General features: G+C 37.5%; 2 protein-coding genes across 2 annotated transcripts in view; one reads left to right on the top strand and one right to left on the bottom strand.

Moving 5' to 3' along the window:
* Nucleotides 1-12794, bottom strand: part of LOC124865409 (skin secretory protein xP2-like) — a 20851-nt gene extending 8057 nt beyond the window's left edge. The window contains exon 1 of the mRNA XM_047360447.1: nucleotides 12674-12794. Within this exon, the coding sequence (XP_047216403.1) occupies nucleotides 12674-12794 (121 nt within the window). The remainder of the gene's footprint in view (nucleotides 1-12673) is intronic.
* Nucleotides 12247-22887, top strand: kcna10a (potassium voltage-gated channel, shaker-related subfamily, member 10a). The gene is made up of 2 exons (XM_047360739.1): nucleotides 12247-12374; nucleotides 20727-22887. Exon 2 carries the CDS (start codon nucleotides 20912-20914, stop codon nucleotides 22634-22636), a length of 1725 nt encoding a protein of 574 aa, XP_047216695.1. The 5' UTR covers nucleotides 12247-12374; nucleotides 20727-20911; the 3' UTR covers nucleotides 22637-22887.

Genomic DNA, 22887 nt, shown 5'->3' with positions numbered 1-22887 from the left:
ACTTTATTAAATATTTTTCCATCATATTTTTCTGCTGTTGCAATTTGCAGACAGTCCTTGTGTATTTGAGGAGCAGCAAGCTCTGCATAGAGGACAATGCAAGTCTCCCAGCGCGGTGTTGGGCTCGTTTTGAGGAAAATACGATTGTAGCTCACTGTCCGCCTTGCTGTGGTTGCAGAGTGGTGTTGGTTTTCTAGAGGCAATGTTCCGCTGATGAGTTATTGATCTGGAAAAGCCGAATCTGTGAATATCTTTCTAACTTTACCGAAGTAAGTTGGCGGCCAACTTCCTCCAGACTGTCCAATATAGTGGAGTCAACCTCCACATCCATCTCAGTTTGGAGCTGATTGAAAGTCTCCATGACCCGTGCAAAACGAAAATCAGAATCAGCTTTATTGCCAAGTTCGTACATACAAACAAGGGATTTGACTCCGGTACACTTTGCTCTTTTGTTCTGTTTTTGCATTACAGAATATACAAATTTACAATGTACAATATACACATATATAATAAAAAGGTGCATTTGCAACATCTGTATGCTGTTGTTTTGTACTTTATTGAATGTTCAACAGAGAAACAGCCTGGGAGAAGAAACTGTCTCTCTGGCGGCTGGTTTTAGTAAACAGTGCTCTGTAGCGGCGGCCTGAAGGTAAAGCTCTGAACAGTTTGTGTGCAGGGTGTGTGGGGTCTGCAGAGATTTTAGCAGCTCTTTTCCTGACCCTAGACCCGTATAAGTCCTGGATGGAGGGAAGGTCAGCCCTGATTATTCTCTCTGCATTTCTGATTATTCGTTGCACTCTGCACCTGTCCTGTTTTGTGGATGAGCCAAACCACACTGAGATGGATGAAGACAGGACAGATTGAATGATGGCAGTGTAGAAGATGACCAGCAACTCCTGTGGAAGGTTGAACTTCTTGAGTTGCCTCAGGAAGTACAGTCTCTGCTGGGCCTTCTTTCGAACAGTGTCTATGTGTGAAGACCATCTCAGGTCCTCAGAGATGGTGGTTCCTAAGAACCTGAAGTGGTCCACAGCCGATACGGTGTTGTTGAGGATGGTGAGGGGTTTGTATGGGGGTGGTGTTCTCCGAAAGTCCACCACCATTTCCACAGTCTTGAGTGGGTTCAGTTCAAGGTAGTTCTGACCTCACCAGTGTACCAGCCGATCCACCTGCTGTCTGTATGCAGACTCATCACCGTCCTGGATCAGTCCAATGACAGTGGTGTCATCTGCAAACTTAAGGAGTTTCACGGACGGGTCCGATGAGGTGCAGTCATTTGTGTACAGGGAGAAGAGGAGTGGGGATAGAACACACCCCTGGGGGGCACCAGTACTTATTGATCTGGATCGGGAGAAGATGCTCCCCAGTCAACCTGCTGCTGTCGGTCCGTCAGGAAGCTGTTGATCCACTGACAGGTGGAGGCTGGGACATTGAGCTGGGTGAGCTTCATTTTGGTCAATATCATTTGCCAATGACCTTAAATCATTGGCAATGGCTGTAAGAGAACACTCCATTGTGCCAACCAAAAGAACTTCGGTACCGGAGTCTAGGCAGTAGCAGCAGGATCGGGATCATGCACACAATTCTAACCAATGGTGCTGAAGACAAATGTTAGAACCACCCACCTCATTAACATACGGAGACAGAAAAGCAGAAATAAATAAATGTGGAAATGTAGAAATACAGAAATAAATGTAGGAATAAATAAATAAAAGTATAAATAAATGAATGTATGAATAAATAAATGTATAAATGGAAAAATGTATAAATAAATGAATGAATAAATACATAAATGTATAAATGCACAAAAAGGAGAAAATAAATGAATAAATAGATAAATAAATACATTTATGTGTATTTATTTATTTTTATATTTATACATTTATATATTTATATGAATATTTATTTCTTCTTATATTTATTTATTAATTTATACATTTATATGTGTATTTATTTATGTATTTGTTTATTTATACATTTATATGTTTATTTATTTATTTATATGTGTATTTATTTATTTTTAGATTTATTAATTTATGCATTTATATATTTATATGTGTATTTATTTCTTCTAATATTTATTTATTTATTTATACATTTATATGTGTATTTATTTATTTATATGTGTATTTATTTATTTATTTACATATTTATTTTTCATTTTGTCATTTTTGGTCCCTCATAAAAAACAACCACAATTCACAATAATGACCTTATTTGGTTTGTGTCTTTCTCTGCTTGGCAATGATTGAATTGTGGGTACTGATCGCTGTCATTTATCACCTCTGTTTTTTATAGGTTTTCACATATCCCACACATTTGAATTCAGATTTTGATGTACCAAAAAAATAATAATTTTATTGGTAATTTATTGTTTATGAATAAAATATAAAGAAACAAACTGTTTTTATCTTGTCTAGATTAGCCAATTGTCAGACCAATGAAGCTAGTGCATATTCTTTTTGTTCATGACTTGATGGAGTGGTATTTTCCTCTAGATGTCTGAAGATTAAACAACATCTGAGAGGGGAGAAGTACTTGTCACATCTCTTAAAGGCTGAAAAGTAAAGGACTTGCTGCTTGCTGCTTGGAGCAGTCTGTGCTATTCCTTTGTGATGTTTTTCATTATCCCTCAGAGCACAGATCTTAACTCTCAGAGTTGGATTCCATTCATAAAAACAAAGATTTCTGAATTAACGTTTCTGTATAAGGATAAGTTGAGGTTGATTTATTAGCCAGGGATATTCAGACCATCAGCTATTATTGCTTATAATTTTTCCATGTTAGCTTTATCTTCATTATGACCTCATGGTCAAACTTAACTGTTATAAATGACGAATGTTAATCCCAGAATGAAATAAACTTAATTTACCTATCACATCTTATCTGTCGCCGTTAAGTCATCGTCATCGTCATTGCTAAAAATTATATATTCAAGCTTTTCAAAATAAAAGCACTTTGTGTTTTGTTCGTTTTTTAAATATGACATTCCCTCTTGAACCCCTTTTAGAACATATATTTGGAATAAACATGCAGCCATTAACCCCCATTATGGACCACTTTGTCCTCTAATACCATACAAGTCGATCCAGCGAGATCACGGTACATGTGTGCCTACACAGGATACCCTGAGAATGTTGACCCAAAAGAGAGTGGTTCACAACTCACAGCGTTCACCTGAATAATACTTGTGGGACCAAAGGGCAGAGTTTATGTTATGATCTTCATGCAGGCTTTTGACATTTGAAATGTTCCGGTTTTAAATTAGGCCTAAGGAAAAAACAGCATGTGATCTGAATTTATAATCTACAGTCTTCCAGTGTTATAGGCAGAGTAGATGGCATCTATTTGATGAGGAAATGTTTATTTCAGTGATACGAGATTTCAGTATTTCCTTGCCGCTTCTTTCAGCATCTTGTTGCTGTGCTCAGAGAAGAGTTGCAGAGCCAGGACACTTCGGTTATGTAATGGAGCTGTCTAATTGCTGTCTGTTAGCACATTCGGGTGGATTATCAAGTCAGGGATATTGCCATTGAGCCACGTTTCAGTCAAAACAAAAACAACTGTCTCTTGCTGCATGTGTAATTGCAGCTTTAATTATTCATCCCTGAGATCCAAGTAACAGACATTTGTGAGAAAACACAATGGTTGTAAACTTGTGATGACCACCTGCTAAATTGTATATTCAGCTGTTTCTTGTGTAGTTGCCTTTTTATTTGAATAGTTATTAGTGAACTTGCTCAGTGTCTGTGTTTGCATGCAGAGAAGTCTTTGGGGCTCAATTAAAGTAGTACAGTATGTGTCACATGGTAATTGTAGGAGCAGATGTGGCCTACCCTGTGTGAATGTGTAGTTTTGCATCAGTTTGTGTGTATGCGTGCATGCTTGTTGCTAGCTTTGGCACCACCTGAGATTAGTGATATGTCATAGAGTCCGACCAGATGTCCATATTTTCCCGTCTCGTTCTGACAGTAAAAAAGCTTCTGAAAAATAATTTAACATTTCTGAAAATGAGACATCCTTTATCCCATCTGTGACAGACCGATGCCAGAGGTTGAGGCTGGGTGACCTGGGTGCACGATGGTACAGATGAGAGCATATACTTCATTGCTTTTAGGTAAAATTAAATACTGCTGTTTAATCCTGTAGCTGTGCTTTGTCGACACATTGTAATAAATGAGCGTTGTTAGATCACAGGCAAATTTAAGAATAAGTTGGTAAATACTTTATATATATAAATAAACAGTGTTTTTGATTTACATAAGAGGCAAGAGAGGCAAAAGGAGCTCATTAAGAGGATGGCAAAGGTGTGGCTGTTTGTGTAATTTATTTTATATATTATTTTATGATATTTATAAAAAAAATTTGCAAATGGGGGGCAAGGGTTGAACCTGCCTACAGGTATAACTTTGTTTTGGAAAGGATGTGACACAGGCCCCCAGGTTTACATATTTAGATGTATATATACAAGTAAATATAGACTTATTTTTTAAAGAGGCCTGCTTTAAAACTAACATTCAAGACACCGATCTTGTTAAGCAGAAATTAGATGTATACATTGCAAACAATCTAGTAAAGCTTTCTCCTTTATCCTTAAATTGTGTTTAAAACCCTTCATTATAATTAAGCTGCGTAGCTTCAGGTCCTGTTGTGCTTTGTTCTAAGTGGTGTAGGAAAATGCCCTCTTCCCAAGCTTTGCAGGTACTGGAAGAATGCTATTTGTAATAAAAGTCTATAAGTGGAGTTTGTAGTTGTTTTGTTTAATACCTTTAGGTAGGTTATACGTAGTGGTGGTAACCTAGTTATTAAGTTGTAAATGAAAAGACACTCACTGGTCACTTTATTAGAAACATCTTGCTTGTACCAGTTTAACCCCCTTAAGCTTCAATCGTGCTTCAATTCTTCATTGCATAGATTCATCAAGACGTTAGATTTTGACATGATGGCATCACACAGTTGCTGCAGATTTGTCGGCTGCACATTCATGGTGGGCAAATAACGCTCTACCACATCTCAGTAGGTGCTTTATTGGAATGAGATCTGTTGGCAGAACTGTTAGCTTATTGTCATGTTCAAGAAACCACTTTGAGATGATTTAAGGTTCATGAGATGATGAGTTATTCTGGTGGAAGTAGCCACCAGAAGAAGCACTGTGGTCATATCCCCTGGCAAAATCCTTTAGTTAAACAATAATAGAGACTGCATACTTCAGATAAAAAAGTTAAGAGTTCAAGATACATTAAATAAATTAATACCATCCTTAAAATCAGTTCATATATTAACATGATGATAATCAAGTTTTGACATTTGTTAATCAATAAGTCAAAAAATTGATTTTATCGCTCACCCTTAGTCAGTAACAATACTCAGATATACAGTGGCAAATACTCCATGTGTTGTTACAGTCTCTTATTGTCCAATTTAGATGAGCTTGTGTAAATTGTACCCTCAGTTTCCTGTTCTTAACTGACAGAAGTGGCATGTGGTTCTGTTGCTGTAACCCATCTCCTTCAAGGTTTGTGTTTCATGTTTTATGGTATGCCACATAGCATTTTTAAGTGGTTATTTGAGCTACTGTCCAAACAACTGTCCACACAACTGCTGTTTATTGTATTTTTCTCTCTATTAGACCATTCTTTGTAAACCCTAAATAATTTTGTGCATTAAAAGCTGTTTGTGAAAGAATCAGATCTGCCTGTCTGCCACCAATAACATTACTATCTTCAAAATCACTCATATCCCCTTTTTCTCCATGCTCATGCTCAATTGGAGCAATAGCAATTTCTCTTTTCCACTTCTAGATGTGTAAACGCATTGAGTTGCCACCATGTGACCGGCTGATTCCCCATTTGTTTTAACAAGCAATTGAACAATCCAACTGTCTGCATGTGGAAAAAGTAAAGTGCGATGATGGGTAAGAGATTTACATCAGTGTCTAAGAGCTCTATGATAAACAGATTCCAACATCTGAGAGATGTTGGAAGGGCTGAAAGAAATCTTCATATAAATAATGTGACCACACTCATTTTGTGGCAAGAACGTGGCAACAATAAGTGTTTTTTCCCATTAAATGAAAAACATGATTTATTTCTAAGTCTATTGGAGTGTTTAAAGTCTTGTCTGTCTTGCCTTTTTATTGTCTTGTCTGTCAGAAATACAGAGTTGCAGCTGGAATAATGTTTTTATAATTGTTGGCCTTTGGCTTGTAGTTGGGTGGTTATGTGGACATTTTCCGAAAGCTGTGCTAACAGACAGACACACGCTGGCGCATCAGTCAATGCCTGCAGTGGAGGATGCCTTGTCAAAACAGTTAGAGATGTTATTACTGATATGTGTTTTTACCCAAATGGGAGCAACGAGCCTTTTCTATCTATAAATCAACACAGAGAAATGTATTATTGTTGCAGCTGAATAATATTGTTAACCAATAATAACTATTTGACCATGACAGAGTAAATTTCTTGTGTTTTTTAATTTTTTTAAGAATATACGATATTAACAAAACATGTAGTAGTATTACTCCCTTTGGTTGAAATGACTTTGATGAGATGCATCTTTTAGTTATCTACCAGTCTCTGATCTCAGTCTAAAGAAAGTTTTATTGAATTCCCTCTTCCAGCTGTGAGATGATTGAGGATTCACTTCCTTTTACAGCCCGTTTCACAGCTCACAGCACATCAATCAGACCGAGATTTTGACTTTGGTTTAGCCCAGGACTTACCATTTCTTAATTCTAAGCCTGTCCTTGGTGGATTTACTGTTTTTTGTAGGGGCGGGTGCTAGGTTACAGGGTCCGGTTTTGCTCAAGCTGCTCAAGCTTTTTGAGGATGCACGGTACAGTTCATGGTGGAGTCTGCGATTGCGGATTCTGTGATTGAAGATTCTGCGATTGTCACCTAGTCAGGTCCTTCTGCAAAGCATCACCACTAATGACAAAGTTAGACTTGTGCAGCCCTTTATGATTGTGCAGGCAAGCACTTTCATATCAGCAGTAGCAAGTGACTGCTGTAGTGGTCCTGTGATCACATTTCAGGGTTTTTGGAAACTAGTTTTAACATATTGAGGTCTGCCGTCAATGTGAACTTGCTCGCCAGGCATGTTGGTAGTCATTTTGAATGTTCTCTATTTGTAACTTATCTTCTGGAATGACTGATTTTGAGACCACTTTATACCCCCTATACCAGCCTCATAAGCTGCCACAGCCTTCTTTCTGAAGGTCTCAGACATCTCTTTTGATCTTAACAGTCAGGAGTACACCATACTAAATGTCTGAGATTTAAACAGGGCAAACATCCTTCAGATTGCTAAGTAAGATTGTTTTAAGCATGCATACCTGATATGATACTTATGAGGGGGGTTTTAACCATAGTGAATAAATGAAGGGGTCCTCATTTATTATCAAAAGAAATTAGATTGTTTTTTTTGTTTTTTTATTGACATTTTACATAAAGATTTGAAAATTTTCTAATTTTCAGTATTGTTAAATATAATATTAAATATTCATACATCCAAACATGTTAAAAAGCAAAACTACTTTCAGGGGATTCAGTTTAACTTTACATCAGATTATTTGTACCTCAATAAAACTCTTCTATACTTTCAATTTGCAGGTTATGTTTGGTTGGGCAAATGAGTGCAACCTCCACCCAACCTATTAGTAATCCTTTGTAATTGCCCCCAGTGATACAGCAGTTTATCTTCTAGATACCTATTATAGATCTCCACAGGAAGCTTTTAATTTATCAGGAAGAGATTTTCTTAAGTAATGTTGTTATCTTGTGCAAATTTTCGTATTTGCGTGTGTGTATATGTCTTGTCAGAAGGCCAAGGGAGGATTTCTGTCCCAGCTGCTCTGCACTGAGACTTGGCCTGCGGCCTATAGACACACCAATGTCAACATCAGCAGCTTACAGCTTATGAATGCCTTACAGGGATCACACGTCAACCAACCAATCTGTTCTCAAAAGACATATGGAGTGCAAAGCCACACTGAGAGGAAAATAGCATTGAGCTTGCTTTCTCTGATTCAACTCGTATCAACCATCTAAACTTGTGTGTAGTAAGCCATTTTAACCGCTAGATGAATTCCTGATGTTTGATTGTCTCTGTAGCCTGGTGTACGCAGGGGGTAGTACTCAGGCTACAGTTTTTCATGTGATAATCTTTTTAAATCAGGCTAAAGACAAGATCAGTAACCTTCTTCTCTGTGTTTAAATCACAGTCCTTTTATACTTAAAACCCACACATTACATATATATACATGATACATAAATGATACTCAGTAAGGATAATAAAATGATTACTAACATAATAGTAATACTTATTTTACAAAAACCTCAACATTTTCCCCTATCTCTATTTAATACATAATGTCCTGGTGAAATCTGTAAAGGGTGGTTTTGACATTTTTACCGTTTTATGTAATTTTACAAGCTAGTAAAGCAGTAAAGCAAACAGCATTTATAAATTAAACAGCTGATATTAGGGGAAAACCTGCCAAATGCTATTATTTCTGCTAAAGAGTTGTTTTCCTGTTCTGTGGTTGTCTGCAAATGCTAAAAAATAAACAGACAGAAGATGAAACATATAAAAAAATATATTTTAAGTTGTGTTCCGAGGTGTTGCTCTGACTGTGAGGGAAATAAAGTGTTAAACTGGCTTCTTAACACAGTTTAAAACATTAACGTTTGGTTAATTGATCATTTTAAATCTGTCTTATTTATATCCATGCACACACAAATAGGAAAGACGAAAATAAAACACCTTCGAAAGCACAGCTGTTAATACCCTGCCTGAATGGAACAAGAAAGCTAGTTTTATTATTTTAATTATATTACTTATTGTTTACATACACTTAAAGTCTTGATCTGAGTTTAATGAGGGCCTAAAATGGAGCATTTTTATAACTCGTGAAAGGTGCAGCAACTTTTAACACAGGTTATTTGAGCTACATTAACCAAAAAACATTAGTAATTGTTATTTTAGTTTGCTCCAGTCTTCCTGCTGTGATCGGTTATTATTTAAATATTTAAAATACGGGCAGAGGTAGTGTAATGGGTGTGAGATAGAAGCTGCTGTAAAACTGGATAATAATATTATTAATATTAGTACTAATATTTTAATTCCGAAACAAAATCATTAGAGTTAACGCGTTAACTTTATTTAGAAGAGCTGGCATCAAGTCATTGTCAATCAAACTCAGATCAAGTCTTTTCACCCAAGTCCTAAGTAAAGGCATGAAAGTCCCAAGTTGGGTCAAAAGTCAAGGCATGCAACTCTTCAGCAGAAACAAAGTCCTAAACAAGTCATTTGAGTGAAAGAGGTTTTTAAATAATTTTAAGATGTATTTTGTTTGCCAGGACAACCATCAAAAGATCTCCTTGTACATAGTTTAGACTCAAAGCTCAGAGATCTCCTGTGTACACATAATAATCAGGGGTAATTGTTCAATCTGAATATAGGAAATACTTCTATGTGCTTTGTGTTGTTTTATGAGAAAAACACTTTTATTATGACTCTAAGGAAGACATCAAGGTTGTTCCCTGTGGATTTTGCATCACATGCTCTGGCATCCCGTATGGCAGCAATCGCCTCATTGTCTCCAGGGTTGCAATTAAAAAACAGTCTGTGACATTGTGGATTAAAACTTTATGTTCGATGTAAGACATCAAGTGTTTTCAAGTCAAAGGGGTCAAGTCGAAGTGTAGTTGGTGTGAAGTCAAGTCCAAAGTCTTTTATGATTTCATCCAGTGAAGTCTAAAGTCATTAAATATGTGACTTGAGTCTGACTTATTTGTAAGTCGAATGACTCGAGTCTACACTTCTGGTATTTACCATCCTATCTTAGCAATTATTCCAGCTAGTAAGGTAACCGATGCTTTAACAGCAGTTGCCATGTGTAGTGTTGTTGGTCCTTTTCTGAACTGTGAGAAGACCTGCCAACAGTCAACCCGCATCTTCCATGAGACAGATGTTGAAATCTCAGAGGCATAAATCACACCATCTTTACTGTACTTCTTTGCGCCGTCTTGTTATCTGCTGAAATGTCCTCAGATGTCAAAACAGGTTGTAGAAACATGAGTTTTATTTTACATAGCTTCTTATATCACTGTGCTTCCTGTGATACAGAACAGCTCACTGTTACTAAAAATAACAAACTATAAGCTTTCTTCATTTGGTAAAAGCGCCGAAACCAAAGAGTGTTGTTGTCCTGGCAGTGCTGAGGTATGGTGCTTTCACTTTCTGAGTTTCCAGAAAGCTCAACACCAGTCAGAACCTCTCAAGCTAAAATCAACCAATTCCATCAGCCATCTGATTTTTGTGCTTTTCCAATTAACTCCAATTAACAACATAGTGACACTGCTAATTTTGTAACAGCACTCTGCTTGAGATTTTGGTAAGAAATCATAAAACCTTGCATTCACAACTATAAAATTTTGAAGCTTGCTGCCCATCACCTAGCAGTACACAAACACTCTGAGGTGTTAAATATGACCCCAAATCTCCCAGATGCCAATGTCATTTAGTTTGAAAGCATTAGAGGGAAGCAAACCACATCCCTCAATTAAACAGTGCTCAAGGGATCATTTGCTAACATTCTAGTATGAGACATCTGAGGACATCCCTGATGTTGCTTGTTCAATTTCTAATTGTTCTATGCAGAGAAAAAGAGATTACTAATCTTTAGTAACCTGGTGCCATATTGCTGTAGATGATCATTGTGCTAAATGTCATGTTTTGGTTTCCTCACTTGGAAAACCATGTAGCAGAGCACACCCTCTCTGATCTGGCAGGGTTGAATTGTATATTCAAAGATTCTATATATGCAAGTAGAAATGGAAGAAACCTTTTTTGTTTTAAATATAAAATACAACATGTTTCACTATCAGTGATTATCTACTTTTCATCACTTGCTTCTCTGGGTACAGATCTGTCTGGCTTGCCAGCTCTGTGATGATCCAGTGGAAGAGATCCCTCAGCTTATAGCACTGAGCTGCCCATCCTGCATTAATCTGCTTAATAGGGTCAAAATTCTGATCCAAAAATACCAGCGTAACCAACCAAAGCACTCCTACAACTTGGGACTCCCCTTACCCCATGCACGCCATTACATCAGTGTCCCAGCTATCATTGGGTGAGAGGCAGGCTACACCCTGGACTGGGTGCCAGTCTGTCACAGGACCACCACAGGGACAAATAAGACAGATGTGTGATTATTAGTATGAATGAGTATTAGAAGTATGAGAAAACTAACTTTAATGTCTGCAGTGTGAGCTCACAACACATTGCAAAGGTAAGCATGAATGCAAATAATTGAAGCATAGTATGCAGAGAGAACAGAGAAAAATGCGAATGTTTTTAACAGTTTTTTACAAAATGCCAGCAATGCAACAATAAAAACAAATCTGTCTGATCTGAAACAAATCTGAAAAAGATGTCCTCTATATCTAATGTGGATAGCAAGGGTATCTTCCTCTCCACATAAGATATTGAGGCCCTCCTTTTCATCAGATAGTAAATCTTGGAATAAGAAAAACGTATCTGACATTTAACTTAGGTGCAAATTATGCATTTCCAGCATGACACACTTGCTCTTTAAATAAGTGAATTGTAAGAAGATTTTTGGATTTTGGTAACACATTTTGTAACTATTTACTGGGATTAGCCAGCTACTTTATTTGGCAGATTTGTGTCTGCCAAACAAAGTAACAGAAATAGGGAAATACCGGAAAAACGCGGGTTTGTCTACAACCATAGCTTTTAAAACTTCTTCTGAAAATGTATTACAAATAACCTGAGGTGTTTTAGGAAAACCCTTTTAGAACATTTAATTTTAACATCTGGACTTTGATTGTAAGGTTCCTAGATATTATAGAAGAGGAAAATGTGTTTCTTGTCACAGTGTGTGTTTTTGGTTTGGTATTGGTTTACATTTAGTCAGGTGTTTTCTGTTACTAGTGTGACTTATTTCTTCAGTCTTTGTTTCTGGTAACTTATTTGTTAGTTGTTCTAGGTTCTGTTCTATTAGTTTTATTCTCAGATCTGTGTTCTGGTTTCCTTGGGTTTGTTTACAGTTTGTCTTGTCTGGCTCCTCATGTTCTCATCCCTCCCTAATAAGGTTCACCTGCCCCTTGTCTCCTTGCACACCTGATCCACACCTGTGTCTGTTTTCCCTGATTACCTGCCCTAATGTTTCATGTCCACCTTCATCGGTATTTAAGTTCATCTTTGTCCTTTGTTCCATGCGGTGTCGTTAGTCTTATTTAGTTTGTTTTTGTTCTTGCTACGTTGAAGTTTGTGCTGTGATCCAGAAACCAGGACTGTTATTCATGAACTTTGTTACCTGGATCTCCTCTTAGCCTGCACTGGAATTTGTAAGTTGGCTCACTTCATTAAAATAGTGATCATCTCACTAACTGTCTCTGCTTGTCCTGCACCTCTGGTCCACCATCAAATTGAAATTATGACATTTCTTCCTTTTCTTTTGGCTTTTCCCTTTCAGGGGTCGCCAGAGCAAGCCATCTGTCTCCATCTAACCTTATCTTCTGCATCTTCTGCTCTTACACCAACTACCTTCATGTCCTCTTTCACTCCATCTACAAATCTCCTCTTTGGTCTTTCTCTAGGCCTCCTGCCTGGCAGTTTTAGTCTCAGCACCTTTCTACCAATGTACTCACTATCCTTTCTCCTTGCATCATCATCACTCCCTCAGAGAACCTCAGCATCTTCATCTCTGCAACCTTCAGCTCTGCCTCTTGTCTCATCCTCAGTGCCACTGTCTCTATACCATACATCGCTGGTCTCACCTGTACAGCTTCCCTTTCATTCTCACTGGTACTCTTTTTCTCATTCTCATCTGACACTTTTCTCCACCTGTTCTACTTATCTCCACCAACTTGAACATGTTTCTTCACCTCTTTTCTATTCTCACTGCTACTCTGGACTGTTGACCCTTAAAATCCTCCACCTTTCTTATCTCTGTTCCCTGCAACCTCACAGCTTCACTTGGGTCCTCTCTCATTCACACACATGTATTCTGTCTTGCTCTGACAGAATAAACCTTCATTCCTCTCCTTTCCAGGGCAAACCTCCATCTCTCTAGATTTTCTTAGATTTTCCTCCACCTGTTAAACAAGAAAATGTATTTAACATATAAATATGCATAGGTTCTCTCTGTGTATTTTAGCTTCATCCTATAATCCAACACAAAAAAGGCTGTAAGGTTAATTGGCCACTCAGATTTGCCTCTGTGGTGTGTGTGTGTGAATGTATGGCTGTCAGTCCTATATGCCTGTATTTTGCCCTGTGATAACAAAAAACTTATATTAGGTCTATTGTGCTTTTCAAAACATGATGAAAATTATATGTATTTCATTTTTTTCTTTTATCATATTTTGTAATCGAGAAATAGTATAACGTTGTATCCAAAATGGTTCAAATTAAATACAGCATACTATGTGTATTAGAAGAAAAATCCTGATTATTTAAATTCCCAGTTATTCATTTTGAACCTGATACACACAAACTGAAAATATATAAAGAGGTTTGATGTATTCTCTTTGCCTTAACTATTGTCTAAACGTAGGGATTGACATCTTAGCCCCTTTTGTTAATAAGAACATCAGAGCTGTCAGAAACTTAAACCTGGATCTAATTCATCCCTTTTAGTTTAAGTTTCAGTCTGTTGTCTCTAAGAGGCATCATCGTTTCTCAGAATCTTTTCCTGCACATCCCAGACAAAAATAATAATAATATCAAGTATTTTGGCAGCTTTTAATATGATTTTTGAAAGGTGTTGGGTGTCAGAAATAGAGATTAGTAAATTGGTTAAACAAAGCAGAAAAGTTTATTTTAACTATATATACTTTTTTACATTGTTAAGTGCTGAAAATAAACATGTATTTCTAGGCAAGCCAGCTAGCAAGGGATTGGCTTAGGCTAGATTTGCCAGAACATCTGCTCATGTTTACCCACATGTAATAAATTCACAGAGGATAGCTTACTAAAGTGCACAGCTCATCTCAACAGACAACACCATATTTCACCATAAACATGACGTTTCCTAAGTCCTTGCTCAGCACTGGGGTGGGTTTGTAAGTATTAGTGGATCAGATGCTGTAGGATGTTTAGTTCATGAGTTTTTTTGTTGCCCCCCCCACCCACGACTATGTTTATTAATATTGACAAGAATAGTTACTCCACTGCAGGTTTACTTGGCCTCTCACAACACTTTGATTTTTTTAAGCAGCCATGAAACAATGCAAGGTCACACTTAATTGATAGATGTGTGTCTCATTTCCTATTAGAAACAGGCTTATTGGTTGAATGAAAACAAGTTAAACCTACATCTGCCAGAGGAATTAAATGTCAGTCAGTCAGTTTCTACCGCTTCTTCTATAGTGGGTCGCGGGGAAACTGGTGCCTATCTCCAGTAGTCTATTGTAGGATCTCAGCTCCTCTCCTCCCGGTTGGTTCTGGCAGCTCGTTATCAGCAGCTGCAGCTCATCTCCTGATGAGCTTACTGGGCTTCTTAAGGCAGCTGCTGGAACAGGTCTTCGCTGGAACATAACCTCAGTTATGTGGACTGCCTGTCTGCCTACCTGCACCTTGTAAATACTCACCTAAGGACTACACTGTAAATATACTCACCGTCAACACTCTCACCTTGGATTCCTGGATTCCATCTTCCTCCCCTGGTTCCTGGACAACACCAACCTGTAAGAGAAAAGTGCACATTTCATTATCTACTGCCTCATATACTCTGGATGAAGATTCTGACCATCTACCTCACCTCTTTGCAGATTATCTTGGACAAGCCTACACTAAGAATAAACTTCACTTATCGTTTACATCCTGTGTTTTGAGTCTGTTTTCATCCTCTGGTTTGTTCTACTTTGACTACTTTAGTGACTCACGATATCTATGGACGGAAGGTACACCCTTGACTGGTCGCCAGTCCATCGCAGGGAATTAAATGTATACACATTTATTTAAAGGGATAGTTCACACATTTTGAAGCTGGGTTCAAGATATTTAGGAGATTCTCACAGTAAAATGTTGAGTAAAATTAGCACAGTATTTACACAAAAATCTAAAATATGCCACACGTAGTTTGCTTGCTCTAGTTATAAAACAATCTTATCTTCATAAGAGTAAAATTCTCATTGTGGTTCACATGAGTGTGAAGGGAAAAACCTTTGCAACACTGCCCCTTTTTATTTGACAGTGATTTACATGGTGATACTGTTGCCAAAAGTATTGGGTCACACCACACAAATCAATTAATTCTGGAGTTCCAATCACTTCCATGGCTGTAGGTGTATAATGTTTGTTGTGGAGAAACTTGACTGGCCTGCACAGAGTCCTCATCTTAACCTTTTTAAATACCCTCGGGATAAATTAGAGCGGCGGTTGCAATTCTGGTTTTCTCATGAACACACTCCTAAACCCTGTGAAAGCTGTTTACAGAATAGTGAAATGTTGCATGTAAAATGTTTGGTATTTAAAAAGTAATGTGCAAAGAGCAACCTTGCAGTTTAATATAGTGCAGTCAAGTTCAGTTTAAAATGTCAGTGAAAAATGTATCCATCTAAGGAAGCCAAGCTGATTGCATAAAGTCATTGTCATGGCAGCTAACCCTTATCCTGATCAAGCATGTGGCGAGATTGGTGACAGATCACATTGGATCTTTACCTTTCAGAAATCCTCCATCCTCGACAAGCATATTAGTTGAGTCAAGTGGACAGACACTCTTTCTTTTCACTTTGTTGCCAAAAGCAGAAATTAGTCACTACAAGGGAAATTTCAAACATTGTATAAATAAAAAGGGGGAATCATTAACATGCTAATGCATACTATATTCCAAGTAAGAGAAAAGCCTACTTCAAAAGATTCCAACGTTTCTGAATAGACTGCTTTTGAGTTCCTGGTTTTAGCAATGCCTGGCCCCTGGTGTATTTAACAATTACATTAATGTCTGGATTTTAGCAAATCTTTCTAATCTAGTAAATTTCATGATGCAAATACAGAAAATATTAGCACATAGTGCATTGTTTTTTAAAATTCATTGACTTGTTCATTCTGGGTTTTGAAGAAATATTTTAATGCAGAAAAATCCTTAACATCACTAATTTAATATTAAAGAACAAATGTTTAATTGTTTTTGGAAAATGCATGGACATTTTGAATATAAACTTACTTTAAAAACACTGAAAGGGGTATGTTTAACACAGTTTTAGCACATTTTAGGACACATTTAGGAACTAACATGAGAATTTACTAACTTGAGTTTTGTTATTGGTAAATATTTACAGAACTGTCTTTATAGTAAAAGGGTAAAGTAGTTATGTGACAGTTGTCTTCTTCCTTCTAATTTGACAGCATTACTCTGTTTACTGATAACAATGACTGGAAACTCCACAGTTTAAAAGTTAAATTTATTTGTGCAAAGGTGACATTTAAGGTCTTAGAACAAGGTTGTATTTTTAGAATTTAGATTTAAAATTATTGATATAAAAATAACATTGATGTGAACCTATAGTGTCTTAGTGTGCACATAATCACTGTAAAATAAGAGTGACAGGTTCCATGCATACCATTTTGTGCAAATTGTCACGGAGTGACATTTTGGACTTTGTTTTATGGTTTCTTGTGATGGTTTATTTTGTCTAGATGTTTCTATTAAGTTTATTAGTTTGTTTTGCTCCCTCTATTGCCTCCTGGTGTTTGGTTGTTCTCCTCCCTCATTAAGTTATTTTATTGTTGTTTTCTTATTACTTGGTATGGTTTATTATTATTATTATTATTGTAATTATTAGAGTTCTTAGTCTTCCCTGGATTCTCTAGTTTTATTTCTCTTTAGTATCTTTGTGTTTAATTGTGTTTTATTATTTGTTTGTTTGCACTCTTCTTGTTTACTAGTTTATTTTCTGTTTCTTTTTCAGTTAATTCAGTCAGTGTGGTTAGGTTTGCTTACTTTTGTGTTCAGGTTTTCTATATGGGTTCTTTGTTTGTTCTCAGGTTGTTATTGTTGTTCCTATGTTCCCTTTAGTTTCTCTGTTTACTTTAGTCATGATTATTCTAGTTTTCTTATTCCCCATTTGATTATTTATCTTTGTCTATAGGTTTGCTTGGTCTGTGTTTCTGTTTATTGTTTATTAGTTACTTTGCCCATCCTCGGCCTTTGTATTTGTTTCACGTGTTCCTTCTACTTCCCTGCCTCCTTGTCGCACCTGTTCCCTCTTCTGTTGATTATCTGCCTCTGTATATAAGTTGGTTTTGTGTCTTTGTTTGTTGCTGGTTCCTTGTGTTCGTCACTCCTCGTTCTCGACCATGATTATGCTTTGTTTTGCTTTACCTTGGAAATCTTATGCTACGCTTTGCCTTGGAGTACCTGCAGTGATTTTTGTAAGTTTTTTTGTATGTGGACTCTGGTTCGTTCCTGCAGTGTTTTTGCTACGTTTTGACTTCATAAATAAACCTATGAATTATAAAGGTGATCCTGCCGAGCTCTTGTCTGCACTTTGGTCCGATCCAAAACCACACTGTGACACAAATATTCTCTACAATGAGAGGACTGAGAGCTATGTTGAGAAGGTCACTATGGGTTGAAACACAATACAAAATCCTTCACCTTTAGCTGCCAAAAAATGTGAAGAGGCCCTTTAAGAGCTTAGTTGTCCTGTTTCTCCACTTTAATGCTGGAACATTTTAAAGAGTAATTTAGAGTGATGGTCATTAAAAATGTGCTCTAAAGGTGCAAAGCAGAGGATTAAAGGCATAAAGATACTGGTAAGGACCTATTGAAAGTGAAAGACTGCAAATAGAGTTTCATTATTCTGTTTATCCTCCAGTATTGAACAAGTGCATTGAGTGGTTAGATATTAAATATTCATTGTCATACAGTAAATACGTTAGATACAGATACGACAGGGGCATGAGTGTGTAATGTAAGTAAGTCGAGCATGGAGAAATCTGAGGATTGAATAACACCGTTCCAGTCGAGGAAGTCTTGAACACATCACTTAGATCACTGATAGAAAGCATATGACACGCATGAACAGGCACTCATCCAAACAAGATACCACACACACGTCTAAAGAAAAACAGCAGTTCTAGCAATTTTAGATCTAAGAAAGCTATCCACCTCAATGTTAATATCTCTGTGGCTATGTATGATCACTTGTTTGGACACACGTGTAAATATACATAGCCACATGTCACGGAAAGGATGTGAGTTTGGGTGTGTGTGTGCGTGCGTGCATGAGAGTTTGTGTGGGTTTGTTTGGTCTTTGCAAAAGCTCCAGTTTCTTCTTCAGCATAAGGTTACCCAGGGTAGTTCATGAAAGACTAGGCATTCTGACCTCAAACAGAATAGTAGCAGGAAGTTGCAGGAGAAGTAGAACCTACAGAGAATATGTGTATTTTTGTTGTTGTTTAGTTCAGGCATATTACAAGGACGAAATCTTCTTTTAAAACCAGGTAAGAAGTGTGTCGCTTATGCACTTCTCTGACTTGCAACCTTTTTAAAAGATTCAGTGTGGTGTTTATTTCTTAAGAATGGAAGATCAGAAATGGACATTTCACAGAAATCTTGCAGCTTTAACAGACAGCAGAGTAGCTAACATATTTCTTCCACACAGATGATATTTTTGTTTTATACATGTAAGTATATTAGTTTATCCCAGGATAAACCTTTTTCATGTAAAGCATACCTCCTTATTTTGTATTTTGCTTTTTAGGTTCAATCTAAATGTATTGTAACACTTCTGATTACTTTGTTTTAGTGCATTGGCTTGATTTTAATATAAATCACTTGCTAAGTAAACAACATCATTGGAATAGAGTATTAGCACCATCAACTTTTTTATATCAACTAAATTTTATAATTTCCTTATTCTGAGTGTTTCAGATTAATGTTGGGCTGAATTTGACTCTATAAAATTGGATTTTTAAACTAGATTGTATAGGATTGGGTTTGGTTTTAATTGCACTGTTTTGGAATAAATAGGATTGTTAAATTGGATCTGACAGAACTGAAAAGGCAAGAAATACTACAAAACATTGTCAAGGAGTTTACACTCCAGAAATAAGATACTGTTTAAAATTTTCTAGCACAGAGCAAAAAAGTTTGTTAATGATTAAAACATTAGGATATTTAAACAAAATACTTTTGCATAGCAGAGAAGGTTTTTAATATCCTGCAGTAGGTTATCGTTTTGCCCCCTACATGCCGTAATCAATATATTTTCCCTTCCTCATGATAAATAATTCCTCTTTCTATGCCAGAGGTTCTCTCTCCTCATCCTGTCTATCCATCCACCCACATCACAGCTCCCATTCTGTCTCATTGTCACTTTCCCTGTTTTGCAGCACAGTTCTCATCCTATTCAGTCTTTCCACCCAGATCTATCTTCCCAACAATTTCCATGTCATTCTCCTCATTTTCTCTCTTTTGTCTATTTCTCAGAGCAGGGCTGGAATCACCAGTGCTGGTTTCAGTGTTGATCCAACTCTGTTGTCTTTCATTAAACATCTGCAAACATCTCAGTCACACATTTAGTCAGTTAAACACACTGAGTGGATGCACACACAGAGAAATGCTTATTCAGACCAACCTCATGTTCAGTTTTCTATTTTTTGCTATCTTAAGGCCAGTTAAATGGTATGCAATCAAGGGTAGTAAAGTTTAACCACAAATAACAAAGGTTTAATGTATCATGCCCTCTGGAAATCACATGGCACAGTGTAGTTTAAATGTCGTGTCTGGAAGAAGGGAGACCCATGCTATCACTTCACAGCAATTAATTATGCATTCATTTATGCAAAGCCCTAGTTGCCTTGCACTATCCTGTCCTCGTGTAACTTGTAGTGGGGTCATTGCAAAGTGTACACCTTTGCTCCTTTTTAGAAGAACACGTATTGCTACTAGACCTTTATTTCAATAAAAAGAATCAGCAGATTTTTGTCAGATTATTTACTGACTTTTCAATTAAAAAATGTTAAGTTTTTGACCTGATGAAGACTTAGGTTGTCAACAAATTGTCAAGAAATAAGCCCTGGCAAAGTGTGAAAATACATGCAGTTCTTCAGTTCAGCAATTTAAGAAGTTATTTTTTTTAAAATCTTATCAAAATTACTATCCATCCATTGCCTTTATCTCCTTATCCTTACAGCATCACATCAGTAGAAGCAGGGTAAAACCTGGACAGGTCAATTCTCCATCACAGGGCAACGCAGAGACACAAAGCACAGGCAACCATCTACAAACACACACACACACACACACACTCAAGGCAATTTAGAGAGAGACCATTTAACCTAATGTGCAGGTATTTAGACTTTTGGAGGAAGATGGAGAACTTGGAAAGAACCCACGGACACACTGCAATAGCATGCAAACCTCTGCAGTATGGCCCAGGCAAGGCAACAGTGCTAATAACTGCATCATGAATCCCTAAAAATAACTAGCTGCAATTTCGAAAAGGCTGTAGAAACAAGCCGCAAAGAAATCTCAATCGAAGTTTTGCTTTTCTATGTTCAACTTGATTTTCTCATTCTCTGTTGTTGCTTCTGTAATGTCATGTTGATATTTTCTCGCATTTTCTCACTAATGTGCTTTTAGATGTCATAATTCTTCCTTTATGAAAGCTAATGTAGAGCAAGTCCCTTATCACTGACAATCATTGACTGACAAATTATCTGTGTCTCTGTTTTTTCTTCTATAGGTGTTGAAGGAAAACTAAGAATAAAGGTGGCCTTTTGTTTGACCCATGAGTCTTCCAAAAGACTCAACATTGGTACGCTGATGCTGCTACATATTTTGACAATTAAACTATCCCTCTGTTTTTTCAAAGTGTGAGATACTCTTATCCTGGTAGTTTTAAGGCATTACACTGGCTGAGTCCCTGCCATGGAGGTGGCCCTGGTTGACTTTGAAAGCCTGGAGGACATTGATGGCTGCCTTGAAGATGAGGTTGACGCCTATGCTGATGAGACGACAGCTCTCACAGTGGGTGTTCCTCCTGAGCAAAATAGCCCAGACATCAACGACCTTCTACGAGCCAATCAACTGTGCTTCACCCCTTCTCATTACAGCCCTAAACCCTCCTACGTTTGGGAATCCACCTCATCTTCACCCATTCCACAAACACAAACACTAAGAGTACCTCAGTCACCAGCAATGCCATCCCCAAGCAGAAAGGGTCATAGTAGTTGTGCCAGCATGATCTCCAACTGGAAACTGCTGTTAAATAGTGAAGGAGTTCAGGAAAGTGAAACAATCTTCAGACGGCTCACGAAGGAGTGCTGTGAGGATCTGTTTGCAGATAAAAGAGGGCTGGATGATGGAGACCAGAAGGTAATCATCAACATCGCTGGTCTTCGCTTTGAGACACAGCTCAAAACACTGGACCAGTTCCCTGAAACACTTCTTGGAGACCCTTTCAAGAGGATGGAATACTTTGATCCAATGAGGAATGAATACTTCTTTGATCGGAATCGACCAAGTTTTGATGGGATCTTGTATTACTATCAGTCCGGCGGTAAAATTAGAAGACCAGCTAATGTTCCCCTCGATGTGTTTGCTGATGAAATTGTATTCTATGAGCTTGGACATGAAGCCATGGAACAGTTCAGAGAAGATGAAGGATTCATAAAAGATGTTGACATACCTCTCCCTAAAAATGAAATGCATAGGCAATTTTGGCTGCTGTTTGAATATCCAGAAAGCTCTAATGCAGCACGGGGAGTAGCACTTGTTTCTGTCCTGGTCATTGTCATATCCATCATAATTTTCTGCATGGAGACGCTGCCGGAATTCAGAGATGACTCTGATCTAGTTGTTCCCACAGCAGTACAACATATCAACAAATCCAGAGGTTCTCCTTCTGGTTCTTTGTCTGGTGCAAAGCTGAAAACATTCTCTGATCCTTTCTTCTTTATTGAGACTGCCTGCATATCTTGGTTTGCCTTCGAGCTGTGCATTCGATTTGTGGTTTGCCCAAGCAAAAGTGAGTTTTTCCACAACCTCATGAACATGATTGACATCATATCCATTATCCCCTACTTTGTGACTTTGATCACAGAACTGGCCACAACCCCTCAGGAGAGCTCTGGACAGAACATGTCTTTGGCCATTTTGCGTATCATCCGCTTGGTCAGAGTGTTCCGTATTTTCAAATTGTCACGTCACTCTAAGGGACTGCAGATCCTGGGACAGACTCTGAAGGCAAGCATGCGTGAACTTGGGTTGCTTATCTTCTTCCTTTTCATTGGAGTGATTCTCTTCTCCAGTGCCATCTACTTTGCTGAGGTAGATGACCCAGATACACAGTTTGTCAGCATTCCCGATGGGTTTTGGTGGGCTGTTGTCACCATGACGACTGTAGGCTATGGAGACATGTGTCCTATAACCCTTTGGGGTAAGTTGGTGGGCACCTTGTGTGCAATAGCAGGTGTGTTGACAATTGCTTTGCCAGTTCCCGTCATTGTTTCCAACTTCAACTACTTCTACCACAGAGAAACAGAAGCAGAAGACAAGGTTCCCATGACAGAGGCTCTCGAGCAAGCCATAAAGGCTGAAGAAAGTAACAAACGGGGTAGCAATAATTCACTTAATAAAGCCAATGGTATCTGACAGAGTGAAAGAAATTAACTGTTGACTAACAGAGAGACTTTCCATCAAGCAGCAAAGATATTCAGTGGAGAAGATAATAAGAATACAATTTTAGTAAGAAGAAATCCAAAGAATGGACTTATGGACTGAATAAATTGTTATTGTTTCTGTGAAAAATAGATTTTATAATAACAAGCACACTTACCTCTTTTGTTTTTATATAAAAATGGCACTTTGTGGATTTGTATGTAAATTCAACCTGTTTATGTTAA

The sequence above is a fragment of the Girardinichthys multiradiatus genome, chromosome 1, assembly GCF_021462225.1.
Source record: "Girardinichthys multiradiatus isolate DD_20200921_A chromosome 1, DD_fGirMul_XY1, whole genome shotgun sequence".
Taxonomy (NCBI): Eukaryota; Metazoa; Chordata; class Actinopteri; order Cyprinodontiformes; family Goodeidae; genus Girardinichthys; species Girardinichthys multiradiatus.
The sequence above is the reverse complement of the archived record's forward strand: the minus strand, read 5'-3'. Positions and strand labels throughout refer to the sequence as shown.

What these genes read in the sequence shown, in the direction of transcription:
- kcna10a (XM_047360739.1), top strand. Translation starts at nt 20,912, where the DNA reads ATGGAGGTGGCCCTGGTTGACTTTGAAAGCCTGGAGGACATTGATGGC.